At 35.0% G+C, this 14,903-nt stretch overlaps 1 protein-coding gene across 1 annotated transcript; it reads left to right on the forward strand.

The window, feature by feature from the left end:
* The first annotated feature begins 1,200 nt into the window (after positions 1-1,200).
* On the forward strand, positions 1,201-3,047 carry LOC147070797 (uncharacterized). Its single transcript, XM_085948969.1, has 2 exons — positions 1,201-1,778; positions 2,474-3,047. Exons 1-2 carry the CDS (start codon positions 1,333-1,335, stop codon positions 2,850-2,852), a joined length of 825 nt encoding a protein of 274 aa, XP_085805095.1. The 5' UTR covers positions 1,201-1,332; the 3' UTR covers positions 2,853-3,047.
* Positions 3,048-14,903: the final 11,856 nt, after the last annotated feature.

Raw genomic sequence — 14,903 nt, forward strand, 5'->3', positions numbered from 1 at the left:
AAGTCAGTGGCTTCCAAACTTTATGTTACTATGCCTCCCTTTTAAAAAAATCTAATCCAGACGCCTCCCCCCCCTTATTTCATTAAATAATACAGACACCTTTTTAAATAGTCAACAATGTACCTACTTACGAATACAAAAATGAAAAAAAAAGAAACGGTTTTACTACTTATATTACATTAATTTTTGACGAATGTGCTTGTTTATTAGCACAATCAATTTCAATAGTAGTCAATCCAATTTCATCTTCGTTCATTGACAAATGGATTCTATAATGGACCCCACATCCTGAAGCGGACCCCCCGGGTCAGGATTTTTAACCACATATTTAAAATACTTTTTTTTTGCTATTAATAAAATAATGTGAAAAGTGCATTAGCAAACTAACTAAAAACTCAGTAAATAAATTTTTGTTTGCTTCAATATATCTGGCGTAGAAATCATCAAGTGGAGACATGGTGAACTTTTTTTTCGTCATTTTGATTTCCTAAGCTCCAATTTTTTATGAATGCCTTCACTTTGTCGTTTAAAATCAGTGAATGCATTAGATTTATTCACTCATTTTTTTTTTAAATTTCTACCAAATAGACAGTTTAACAACAAAATTATCGTTCCTAAGCAAATTTGCCTCAAATTTCAACATTATGATTAATTTGACCCTTTTATTTCATTTTTTACGAGATAGCCGTTGCGCTTCACAATAGTATAGAAGTGTGGGATTATAAAATTAGTCTCCATATTTGTAGAAAAGTTTGCAAACAACCTTTTATAGCACTGTTTTTTGTGTAGTTTATAACTAGCGGCCGTTTTATGAACTATGCATTTGCAAACTGCAAACCTGTGGCTACATTAATTATGTTAAACTTTTCGCGCCTCCCTTTGCAACACTCCGCGCCTCCCAGTTTGAAAATCGCTGTGTTAAGTAATTGACGTCACCTTTTTTAGACATGGGGATTATTTTTTTTTGCTTCTCACGGATTATTTATTATTTTCTTCTATTGTAAACTTTTTTCCGATTTCTCAAAATTATAGTATTTTGGGCGTACTATACCTGTTTTATATCGTACATAGTATGCAGACGAAAATTATAGTACAAATACTATAATTATAGTACGGTTGGCAGCACTGTTCCACACACTGCACAGTGACAGACGTATTATCTATGGACAGACGTGACAGTTGACATGACAGTGGTATATTAGTCTATGGTGGTGTGTTTACTGTTTATCCATTTCATTTCGAATTTTGATTGACGGTTGATTTTAACTTGTTTCGTTTGTTTTCTATGGTTTTTTTGTGGTCGCCAGCATTTGCGAAATTGTTTGTTTTACAATGTCCAATTCGCGAAAAAGCACGTTTTTACCTCCGGCTTCTAGACTCACATCGAAGAAAATCACTCCTAGTTTAAATGTGACTACCATGCATCCCGATAAATCAGATAATCTGCATCCCAAGAAATTGCCTCCGAAGCTCAACGCTACCAAGATGGACGTCTCCAAATTGAACCAGACTACGAACTCTACTTCCTCTGTGGCATCTTCGAGGGTCGACGGAAGTTCTTCGAAGGTTTACGAAGACCTCGAGAAGAAACTGGCCTTCAATGACTATCTGGAGGCACTCTTCGTCGACGCGTTAATCGAAGAGAAAATCGAATCGGAGAAATCCGAAGTCGACGTAAAGATGGCCGAGCTAGCGATGCGGTTAGAAATTAACAAAGTTATCCTAGAAAAAACGGACTCTAGATTGAAGGAAATCGCGTTCTTGAGCGAACAGCAGAGGTCAGTTTCACTCTATTATTATCTTTTGTTATATTTCTATCGAAAACAATATTAGTAAGCCTCATATACTGTTCTTTCAAAAACAGCACATAACACCACTTAAAAGGTGTTAAATTTTTTTTTAATCCAGCATAAAAAATCAATTGATAAAAGAGTTTCTACGGGGAACCAGGGGCAAGTTGCGCTCAACTAAATTAGACAGTCCACAATGGGCGTGACGTAGGCCAGACAAATATTAAACTGACAAAATCATTGAAGAATAACATATCCGGTAAGTACTTACTGATAAATAAATCATCATCGACTGCGACTGTATTACTATGGATTACCTCCTCCAGTAATCGGAAACTGTTTGTCAAGGAGCAAAACAAATTTTGAAAATAGCCGATATATTGGATTATTTGTTAGATTATTATCCACTTAGAGGAGTGATGCCCGATTAGGTTCCATGAGCGGTGTCAGGATTTCGGCTAGAATTCATGAATGACATCTCCAATGACTGTATTACTCTAGAGCAGGGATGGCGAACCTATGGAGAGAAAAAAATACCTCATATTCAAATGATTGTTTTAATGTCAGATTGAACTCACGTAGTGGTTGACGAATGAATTCCGGCCGATAAATCTCGGTGGGAGTAAAAGGGTTGATCTTTTCTAATGTGTGATAAATACTATTTTGGTTCTCTTTCTCCTCAGAATAATAAACCGCCAAAATGCCGACATGAAAACTTTTGATTGGGGGCTCGAGGACGCTTCTTCGCCGGCCACCCTCCAACGGCTGACTTCCAACTCGGACTTGTACTGCGACCGGATCGATTTGAAGCGCGTGGACATGGGATACCAGTCGGGGCGGCTGGACTCGGCGGTGAGGCAGACGTCTGAGGCTCTGGAGAGGACGTCAGGATCGTATCGCACCATGGGACTGTCGGCAGAAGCCTCCGAAGGTCTGGACCGTTGCGACAAGGCCGTAGCGGACATCGAGAAAGCGCTCAAGGAGTGTCTGGACGTGTTACCGGCTGCCGGAGCCAAACTCGTAGAGGGGGTGTCTGACAAAATGGTGACCGCCCTCTGCTGACTGTCGTTTATTCTGTTTAACGCGCCCCAAGTAAATTACTACAATTTTGATTTTACTGAATTTGTCATTTATTATAAAAAAAATATTTCCAGACCGACGACCAGAAACGTCATCGTCCTCTAATTTATCACTGACTGTCTTTTATTTATACTGGCAGGACGTGTATTTTTGCAATCAATAAAAATGTTTTTCAATTATTTGTCTTTTATTTTTGATTATCGAAAAAAAAATATGGACTAACGCGTTTGAGAAGTAAACTGTAGTTCGGCGAACTTAAGCCGACTTACACATCTAAACTCGTCTCGACTGCAACATGTCGAATATGTTGAGGTGAAGATGTAACTAAATGTACTGCCGCACACTGCATGATTGCAGCCTTTCTGTCGGTGTCGCATACGACAAATTTCACCTGATATGTGGCGCAGGTATAATCCCAAAGTATTGCACTCTGTCATTCATTTCGGCTTGCCGTGTGACATCACCGTTACGGCATGGCCTCGCCTATGCACATGGAAAAGAGTTGCATGTCGCACCCGGTGTTGATTTATGACTATCCCAGTTGAGACGATTTTCAATGTGCGACCGGCTAAATGATCGCATAATGATCCTAGTATCACCTCCGCATGTGTTACAGTTTATGCGCAATTCGAATTTATTTATTTTACTTACAGTGAACTTTGCAAATTACAAATTCAAAAAGTTCACAATATGACATGAAAAAAATAAAGACATAATAAATAGTACAGTGAAACCCCATTTTTGAAGAGACTAATGAAAAGGCATAAAGATGTCCGTAACAAGCGACTGACATTCAAATCAAAACGGGGATTATCGAACCAATATTGTGAGTGTGGTAACTAAGGACTTTGACGAAAGAAAAAATATCAGTATCGTATCTGAGTATTAGTCAAAAAATATCGATTTTTACAAGTATCGGTGTCGAATGATGCTCGTCCGCGATGGATTTATCACTCAAAAGGTATGAATACTTTTGTAGCATCCCTAAGACTGAAGTAATCGATCGCATTGTTTAAACTTGGCCTCGGATACTGCAGACGTGTCTATAAAAAGAAATGCTCCTATGCGTCTACACCTTCATATTGCCATACATGTATGTATGTAGGTAATTGAACATGTTAAAAGTAAATATTAATTTTAATTCAATTTTGAATATGTATTTCAGATGTAAATTGTGGGAAATAAAAACATAAGATCGCGTATTAAAGGTGCTAGAATGAGACATGACTGTAGAAACTAAACACAAAAATCGAGATTTCACTGTATTACCAATGTCAAATAACAGCGTCATAATCATAAAAATAAATTTAATACAAGACTACATGGATTGGAAGTACTTCGACTGAAATAAGTGGACGTAGACCCTGTTTTAGGAATTTATAAAACAGCATACCTACACATAAACTTGTGGAATATATATCCGAAGCAATTTTGTTGAACACTGACATTGTCTAGACATGTGTTTCCCGACCTTATATTTTGTGCCATGTCTCACTTCTACGCTTCAAAAATCTCCATGCCCCCTATCAAAATTTTATAGTTACCTAACAAGAGAATATTGAATGTATTGTTGACCTTTTTTCAAATTTCTCCTTCATATTCCTGCCATTTTTCAGTCAAATTAATAAGGAAAAGTACAAATAAAACAGTGCTGCTGTCTTTTTCTCGGAAAGTCAGGGTTGCAATAAGTATCAAAAAAATTATTTCGAAAATGGGTTTTTCCCATTGATATACTACTGGATGAATCATATGCTTCTTAAAATGACGCCCGATTTTCAGCGACTCGGCCAGTGTTAAAACTTACTGTTTTAATATCAGTGGACTTAACTCGATATAAGCTCACTTAATATTTGACTCGAAAACGACCTACCAATAATTATGAGTAAGCCCGATATAGCTTGCATCTTACCCTAACTAATAGTCAGCGCACAACGACTTGCTCTGTCCGCTCAGACATGAATTTTTGGTAGCTTGCAAGCTTTGGGTTGCAGAACCCTTAGGGTCACTATTCCAAGAACGCAAATTTAGTTTTACAGCCAGGGCAATACGGGTGAAATTCGGGAATCCATGTTAACGGTCTTAACGCATTACACCAACCTACAAGGAAATATTATATGACAATATTCGTAATATCTTCTTTTGTGGTACATTTTTAAAATGACACTTGTATGGGAACTCCTCATCTAGTAGTATATCAATGGTTTTTCCACAAAAAAAAATGTAACAAATATTAACGATTTGCACATTGCCCACCAATACATTCAAATTGCCCCACGTTGGGAAACACTTGTCTACAATCTACCCGATTGGCATTACCTCAGGCCTACTAATACGGGTACTTAGGATCACAGGGGTATGTCTACAAAAATGTTTTGGTGCTGTGAGCACATTTTAGTCGAAATAATTCACAATACTTAAAACCAGAGTGTTGAAGCAGGAGTACGAAGAAGTGAAGCAATGGAGTTTTACCCGGGGCAGGAGTGGAGCCGGAGTGCCGAAAATTTTTAGTGCTCCACTGCTCTGGATGTTTTTTATTATCAAATTTTCGTCGTCTTGGAAGTGAATAGAGCTATCTAGTCCACAAAAATTTCAAAAACGTTTTTATTTGACCAAACGATTTTTAAAATACGAGGGTGGGTCAATAATTCCTTAGAAAAAAGCATTAAAACAGTTTTTATTTTTGTATTTTTTTTTTATTTCTCAACATAATCTCCTTGGAGCTCAATACACTTGGTTAGACATTTCTCAATTTTTTTTAAGCCGTCAGAAAAATAAGTTTTCGGAAGGTCCTCAAAATAAGCATTTGTCCGATCGATGACTTCTTCATTTGAAAAAAAACGTTGTCCACTTAGCCATTTTTTTAAGTTTGGGAAAAGGAAAAAGTCACTGGGGGCTAAATCTGGCGAATACGGTGGGTGGTCGACCAATTCGAACTTCAATTCTTCAATTTTAGCCATTGATCGTAAACATGTGTGAACACGGGCATTGTCCTGATGAAAGAGGATTTTTTTCCTGTTTAAATGAGGCCGTTTTTCTTCAATTTTGTTTTTTAGCTGGTCCAATAAAGATGCATAATAATCCCCTGTTGTTGTTTTTCCTTTTTCCAAATAGTCAACGAAAATAATTCCACGTGCATCCCAAAATACAGTAGCCATAACCTTACCAGCTGATTTTACGGTTTTCGCCTTCTTTGGACATGGTTCGCCTTTCGCAATCCACTGCTTTGACTGTTCTTTCGTCTCGGGAGTATAGTGGTGTATCCATGTTTCATCTACAGTCACAAAGCGACGAAAAAATTCATCCGGATTGCGTTGCATGAGCGACAACAGGGCTTTAGAGGCCACCACCCTATTGTGTTTATTGTCGACTGTGAGCAAACGCGGCACCCATCTTGCAGAAATTTTTTTCATGCCCAATTTGTCATGTAAAATAGAAATGACGCTACCTTTTGAGATCCCTGTAACCTCAATTATCTCACTCAACTTTAATCTTCGGTCACTTAACACCATATCGTGGATTTTATTGATCATTTCTGGTGTAGTCACCTCTACAGGACGTCCTGAGCGTGGTTCATCCTTTGTTGATGTACGACCACGTTTAAATTCATTTAACCAGTTATAAATAGTTGCAAGTGAAGGAGCAGATATGCCGTGAACTAAATCCAACTCATTTTTTATTTCCTTTGCTGTTAACCCTTTTATATTAAAATGTTTAATAACAGCTCTAAACTTAATTTTCTCCATTTTTGTAAACAAGCAAATTTTTTTTTTAAATGTACGAAAATAAAAAACAACAACCCGACCAATCTGATTGAAACTTCGCAGCATACTGAATCGGTAGTGCCGCTGCATGAAAACAAACCGCTTACAGTACTAGTCGCGCCACCTGTCGGCTTTTCTAAGGACTTATTGACCCACCCTCGTACTAAAGAATATTATGGTGAAAAAAATAATTGATTTTTTTTCAGGAACACACTAATACACAGAAGACATTGTGAATAGATCCATGCAGCATAGAACTGTTCACCTCCATTCAATTAGTAATTACTGATTATTGTTTATGTTCTTGTCAGTGGTAAATAGACTCAAACGTTAGAGATCTTTTCACAAGTCGCGTATTTCAAATGGTAATACATCAGATTATGGTTGTGAATGGACATAACGTACAGGCTTCTGAGTTTAATGTTGCCTGCATTATGGATTACAATTATTGTATTAATAACTAAAATGAGTTTGTTCATTAAAAGAATATACACTATATATCAACGATATGAAATCCATGGGCACCATCAGGAGAGGTATGACCGATCGTTGCCGGAAAGTTTCCATAAGTATCGGTCTGTATCTGTAGTAGGCAATGGTCAGGTAATATCCTCATATTGTTTCTTAAATTACGGTACCGGACACAATCTCCCGTTGGTCCCCAAAAATTACCAATCGTTCCGTGGTTGGGGCCGCAAATATTGATATGGCAACAATATAGGTATATGAGTTGCTTAGTCGCCAAACCCGCTCTGGCCGATTTTTCAATAAAATTAGTTTTGAATGTACGCATGTGCTATATCTAGGTCTACCAGGCTATCGAGGTGTGAGTTTTAAATTCTGCCGTTTCGTCAAAAAATCAAAATGAATATTGACTATTAAATAACAGGTTACTAAATCCACTATACATAGCCGACCAATCAGACGTCGTGATTCAAACCATAAATTTTGGCATACGTTGAAATCGCTAAGTATACAAATGTCACCACTATTGTACGACAATATCTTCGTGGCTACGTGAAGGAAGGCGCTGTTGTCGACTAAATGGGAGGAGCTTGTTAGTTTATAATGGAAGTGGGGTTAAAAATGGGAGGAGCATGTTAGTTCACAGTTTTAACACGTAGCCAAGAAGATGTTGTCATAGAGTACTAGCATTAACATAATTTTAAAAGCAGTTTTTCGTAATTTACTCGAACCTGAAAAAACCTCCAGCACATTTATTTTATTTTAGATACAAGGCTGCTGTCAGCGCTATTGAGGGTACCTAGTTTATCATATTTATGTACTGAGCAATTAATTGTTATAAGTTAACCGTTTGAACTGTCAAAAGTGCTATGTTTTAACAGCACCTTTCTTGGCGAGCTCTTTAGAGCGAGATAGACAGTTTTGACGGCTAACTTATTGTAAGAATAATTATAATACCTCAATACATAAATATGATAAACCATCCTCGATAGTAGTTTTGTGTATAGAATAGATGCGCAGAGCGGGTTTAGCGACTGAGTGACTCATATTACATGTGACGTGTTTTCAAATTATATCTGTTCAATAAAAGAATGCTACACTTCAAATCTTGTGATTTATTCGTTGAATAAAAGAAATAGTTTACCCAAAATATAGCATATTTTTCCTACGCAAATGCGAAATATAAGCTGAGAAGTAACTGTATTTATCTTGTAGTACAGCAATAGCGAATCTTTTTATGCTTAGGTTAAAACTAACGATGGGTGGCATTACTGTTTACCAGAGGATTGGAGCGGACTAGAGGTGGAAAAACTGGTCAATTTTGAAGACTAAGTATACTTACTACCAGTATTAAAAAATACTTAGTATCGAAACTTGTTCCAAAATACTTACTAGTATTTGAAATATCGGCTATAATAGAATCGTTAAAAATACATCCGCTTTTCGAAAAGTCTCATTTTCGAGACAGGTACCGCTGGAACTATGGCACTAGTCACTCCTGTTTCAGTAGAAAATACTGAAGCATTAATAGCACTGGTTTCATTTATCTGTAAAGCATTTTCATTTACAGGTGGAGCTATATTTTGCCAGGCAAATTCAATATGAATAGTTGGGTACTTGCGCTGTAAAAGTTTCTTCAAATTTGACATTGACTTGTATGAATTTTTTATTTTACAAACATTACAGATGGCATAATATGTAACTATTTCTTTGGAACGATTCCACACGAAACTTAACCTTTTAGTAGCCATTTTTACACAAATTGTTTATTAAGTATAATATAATTATTATCCATTTATACAATCACGCATACAATTTGAATTCAGTTTATGTTTATAAGTTCCAATTATAACACTAAAAAATCGAGAAACTCGACGTGACAAAACCAGATAAACGCGTAGTCAGTTAGCGTTATCAGAACTCCGCTATTCCGGCTTGCGACTGACGTCAACTCGATGTAAATGTCATACTCAACTTAAACTAAAACTAATTCCGTAGTATTATACTAAACATACGCGAAGTCCGAGGCGATGATTTCATACGTAGCAAGACTAGGAACTAGCTAGCGTACGGCGAGATCTCATACCATGCGTCGAACCCCTGGAATCGATAAAGTCTCATACTCAACTGAAACCAAAACTCTTAAAACTAAAACTAAGGCAAACTCAAATAGTATACTATAAAACGAACATGTGACCATTTCTGTCCTTCACTATACCAACTTTACAACAGAGGGGAAAGGGAGAACAATGACAGTTGAGTATAATATCACGGCTAGACATACCGCGACCCGAAAACTACAGGGTTCTAAGTGAACAACTGCAGGAAAAAAGTTATGGGCTGTTAAAGTTTTGAACGCTTGTATTTTGTTAATTGTGATTGTTTTCAATTATTTTTTTGATTGAATATATCAATGATGGTACTGCTATGTTGTAACTATCAATAGAACTACTTTAAAACTAGTTTTTAATGGTTAATTTCATATATCATAATTTCGGTTAAAACTTTGTCCACCTGAAACTCAAACAAACCGCCTTTACTACAAGGTTCTAACTGAAATTTGTATGGAAATCCTGGTGATTGAGGACACATAGTTTCACTTTTCATGTTAAAATAAATGAAATTCTTGAAAGTTATTTAATATAATATTTTTTTTCAGAGAAAATGTATGGAAATTGTTGGGAAAATGGGAAATTCAGAAAAACTTAAATATTTTTTGTAATTCATCTACATCAGATACATTTATTGTAATTGTGTATACAAGATTGTTGTTACTAATGGCTGAAGGAATGTTGTGTAAAAATTCTTCTACTAAATTATTCGCCTCAATTTTAGAATAAACTTCAAGCCAGCAAGTTGCATATCTTTCAGATCCATCATAACATTATAATGATATTGTATAATTAATATACTAAATCTCTATAGTATGGGAATTCTCAGGAATAGGGATTTTAGAATGCAACATAACCATTTTTTCACCTCATCTACTGAGATTTGAAACATCGCAAACATTTATTTCACTTCCAGTGGGTCTATTCTATACTTATCGAACACTAAATTGATAAATAGTATCAAACTTAGGGTAGGTTTGTATCAAAATATTAGCACTTATTGTAACAATTACACGAAGCCGGTTTTTATTGTTGCAATAAGTGCGATATTTTAACAGCAGCAATATAGGTGCTGTTAAAATATAGCACTTATTGCAACAATAAAAACCGGCTTCGTGTAATTGTTACAATAAGTGCTAATATTTTGATACAAACATACCCTAAGTGTGATAATATTTTCACTTTATCACTTTAGCGGTCGATAAGCATAGAATAGACCCACAGGAAGACTTTTAAACCTAAAACATTAAATCAATGAATGAAATAGCCTTAAAATACTCTCAATATTTAGACATTATTATAAACAAAAGGGTAAAGAATAAAGTGTACAATGTTCGTTCGACATTTACATTATTAAAATAATCAATTATGTAGGTATTGAAATTAACGGTTTGTGAATATGTAACTGTAACGTCGTTTGTAACAAAATTTTAAAAACTAACGATAATATAATTAAACCTTACTTACGTTTCATAATATTATAATTCATCTATTAGTGAGTTCACAATTTACTGTTGGGATATCAAATATCACGAAACATTTTTTTGAGGTTATGTATCACGAAGTTATAGTAGTTTATGTAAATACTCATGGTTTCTAGTTAAGTATACTGCATGAAGTCATAATAATAAATTTAAAATACAAAAGAACAAGATTTTACTCTTCACATTGCAATTAAAACCATTTTAACAACTTTAAATGTATTCACAACCACGAAATGTCAAAGCACATAGAACTTTGTAGAACGACGGATCTTTTTAGATTATGGTAGAACTCTGTAGTACCACAGATATTCTGTAAAGTGCACATAGAACTCGGTAGTATTGGGGTTTAATGAATAAATATAAGAAATATCGACCTCATATTGATATAGTATGTAGATAATGTGACTTGGAAGACTGCCTCATTATTACTTTAGTTTGGCCAAAAATCGACACTTAGAACCTTGTAGTTCTCGGGTCGCGATACGTGTATCATGATATCTCGCTCGCGCGCATTTAATATCAATAGCGTTGAAAGTCAACCAGCATTACCGAATGGCGAGTCACGGCGATGATATTATTATCATCGAATGCGTTCGAATTCGAACATCTTATACGTTTCAAGTTTCTTGGGCCACAAATACTTAGTATGGGTAGTTTCATCCGAAACTTAAGTACACAAACTGGTGACAGTATTTCCAACTCACCTCTAGAGCGGACCCTTTTTTGGGTTGCTCCGCTCTGGGGCCTAATACTTGCTCCAAGTAAATATGTAGATAAATTTAATGTTAAAAAATAGGTACTTAAGTAGTTTTGAAATAAGGTTTATTATTCGTCCTTTTCATTATCAATTCTATTAAACAAGATCGTCGACAGCAAATGGTTTTCATTATCTGCCTCTTCTGTCAAAAAGTGAGGTTATTTATCAGTGGCAGTACAGCAGTGTTGCCGTATTTCGCAAAGTTTTAAATATAATATTTTTATCGGATCTTAGGATGAAAATTTAATAATAAAAAACACATCCAGTGGAGCACTACAAATTTTCAGTGCTTCGGCTGTAAAACTCCATTGCTTTAATGCTCCGTGCTCCTGCTTCAAGCTCCGCTCGAACGCTCTGTTTATAACTCCCCTCATTTTCTTTTACCTATCCTTTGCAACTTTCAAAGAAAATTCTTGGAAATTTTTTACAGTACAACCTCGATTATCCAGATTGATTATTAGAAATGACTATGGTCTAGATAGTTGAACAGTAAGATGTGGTATATCCATGCCATTCTTTGGAAATTTCACCACTTACCTGTACGTTTCATTGATGTGTGCGTATACAAGCTTCAACGACATTTATTTTGGGAAAGGATGTGGAAAACCAAAACAAGCATTATATTATTCACAATAAATTTATATTCCCAATAATATAATATTTCCAAACTATTTAGCTTAGTTTTATAATTATCGTAAGAAATATAGTATAGAATACAATTTATTACTACAGTATAAATTATTGTTTTAAATATTTAAATAAATCAGTCCACTCAAACCAGAGTGTAAATCAAGCAATGAAAAATAATAATTAAATGCCCAAGAGCTAAGACACATGGCCTTGCAAGTTGCCCTGTTGATACGGTTACTAGGTTTGGCTAGACTACATTATCTATGCAAAGACCGACCCAGCATCCGTACTATATACTCGCAGCACCGTGTCTTAGCCCTAAGTCAAACATGGATTCAAATTACACATTATTCTAAATGACACCGTGAAATATCTACATATAAAGAAATCTATTTAATGTGTAATAAAATTATTTATATAAGGGGTCGTCCAAATATGACATCACACTCTACAGGGGGAGAGGGGTCTGCTAGAATATGATGTAGAAGATAAGGGGATTGGAGAAAAAGTGACATCACAAAACCAGCAAAATAACTAAGAATAAAATATTTCAGGAACATTTTCAATGAATTTGTATTTAAAAAATGTGATGGGACAGTAAATTCCGTGTATGGCGTGGATATGTTGATAAGTTTAAAAACAAAAATTCTCTGGGAAGCTATTTGTACGCTTGGCTTTCTGTGGTAAATCGGATTAATATATGTTTTTGAGTGTTTTTAAATTTTGGTAAAATTTTTGTAAATCCTCAATAAACTAAAATTTAAAAACATTCCTGATTTACCACAGAGAGCCAAACGCGTATAGCTGCCCTGAGAATTGAGGATTTCAGACTTATCAACAATTCAGACCATACACGGAATTTGTGAAAAAAATTACAAAAGGGAGAGTGGAAGAAATACCGAAAATCATGTGACATCTTCATGGACGACCCTTAAAATTATGATACAAGAGAGAAATGCATTGTAAATGGTAATGATCAATTTTTCTGTGGTAAAGTGTTGATTGGCACTATTTTTTGAACAAAGATTTACACAGCTCATTATTATAATACAATTTAGAATTCAATATATATTACAAAAAACAAAGCATGTACTAACATAATAAATATATAGTGGGTATTGAACTGTAGATATTAATCTATACTACATTATTTATTACAAAATAGATCAGACCAACAACATGTAGTAATAATTATTAATGCATTTCATATTAAATCTACGAAGGTTTTACAAACGGTGGAGTATCCAGGATTGTTAATAATTTGAATGTGATTCTTTGCTCCCCTTCGCTGCTTTATTAGATTTTTAATGTCTCTGTCGATAGCCCTATATGGGAGCATACACTTGCAGAAGCTGAAGCTGGTGTCTTCTGTTGATTCGAATGATCAAACTAGCCGTCCCATCAGATGAGCACTTCAATTCAACTATGCGATCTTATAACGCCTGTACACGTGCATGGATTTACTTGCAGCAGTAGTGTGTATTCTAAACTATTGCAATAAAAACTGTTTACACGTAAAACTGCTGACTGTCTCGGTATTATTTGACAGTCGTGAAAATCGGTTAGGTAACTTCTAAATGAGTGTGCGCTGTGTAGTTCGTTCTTTTTCCGGCAGGTTCGCCACTATCATTCTACTGCGCAGGCGCAGATATATGCAGGATAGAACATGTCACAAGTGCCTCGATAATACGCATTGCCGCGATAATACGTACTGTCAGCAGTAAATCCATGCACATGTAAACGGGGTAATACAGAAAGTATAAGTTACAAATATAAATCATAAACAAAAGTATGTGGGGTTATTAAACTTATGTAAGTCTTATTCTTAATATTACATTTGAATAAAATATTAAATAAGGTAATTATAATTTTAATATTATTTAATAGAATGCTTCATCTTTAGATAAATAAAATGAATTTAAAAAAATGTGCATAGCTACCAACATTATAATAATTTAAAAAAAATTATGGAATACTGTAATATTCTATGGCATTTTACATAATAGTACGGATGTGCACACAATGTTTTCTTAAATAGGCAATTAATATGTACATAGACACAAAATAATCAAAACCAAAACTACTGTCCGACAAGAAATCGGCGATAAACTAAAGTGATAACCGTAAAGAAAAGAATAGACCTGCAGGTGATTTAAAATAAATGGCTCGTTCATAAGGTATGCCATTTATTACAGTAGAACCTTGATTACCCGAATTCTTCCGATTATCAGTTTGTTTGATTAAAAATATATTTTCAAAAATTGCTATGAAAAGGGTTTATTCTATAAAAAGATTTTTTCCCCAATTAGTCCGGATAATAGTGGCCCTACTGTATTTACAGTCGACTTGACCTCGCGGCAACTTTCCAGTGATACTTGCCAACCTTTCCCGGATAAAAAAAATATTATGCAAGTATGTTTGAGTGAAGAAAATGCATTAAAACCAAATAAAACGAGATTCTAAAATGACATCTGAAAAAAATGCACACATTTTTCTTTTATTATGAATTGATATTTCGAGTGTACATAATGTGTAATTCTGTTAATAAAGCTTTAAAACAAAAATGGCACATCAAGTTTTTTTTATAAGGCAATATTGCACGTTCCTAAACACGCCAATGTGGCGTATGTGCGGTTTGTAATGCTTTGTTTACTACAAGCAGGTCATATTGACGGAAGGGGTAGATTAGTGTTAACAATGAAGTCTTACTCATTGAAATTTAATTACAAAACTTATATGTTCATAGAATCATGAAAACTTATGCATTAAGAAACATCCAATGATTATCATAGTATTTAGTATCACACACAATTTACATTTTGAAT

Source organism: Rhyacophila brunnea, unplaced genomic scaffold (genome assembly GCF_057557595.1).
Source record: "Rhyacophila brunnea isolate RB1 unplaced genomic scaffold, BYU_Rbru_1.0 scaffold_21, whole genome shotgun sequence".
Taxonomy (NCBI): Eukaryota; Metazoa; Arthropoda; class Insecta; order Trichoptera; family Rhyacophilidae; genus Rhyacophila; species Rhyacophila brunnea.

Coding starts and splice junctions, on each gene's coding strand:
- LOC147070797 (XM_085948969.1), top strand. CDS start 1,333: ATGTCCAATTCGCGAAAAAGCACGTTTTTACCTCCGGCTTCTAGACTC. Junction 1,779..2,473: donor TTCTTGAGCGAACAGCAGAG/GTCAGTTTCACT, acceptor CTTTCTCCTCAG/AATAATAAACCGCCAAAATG.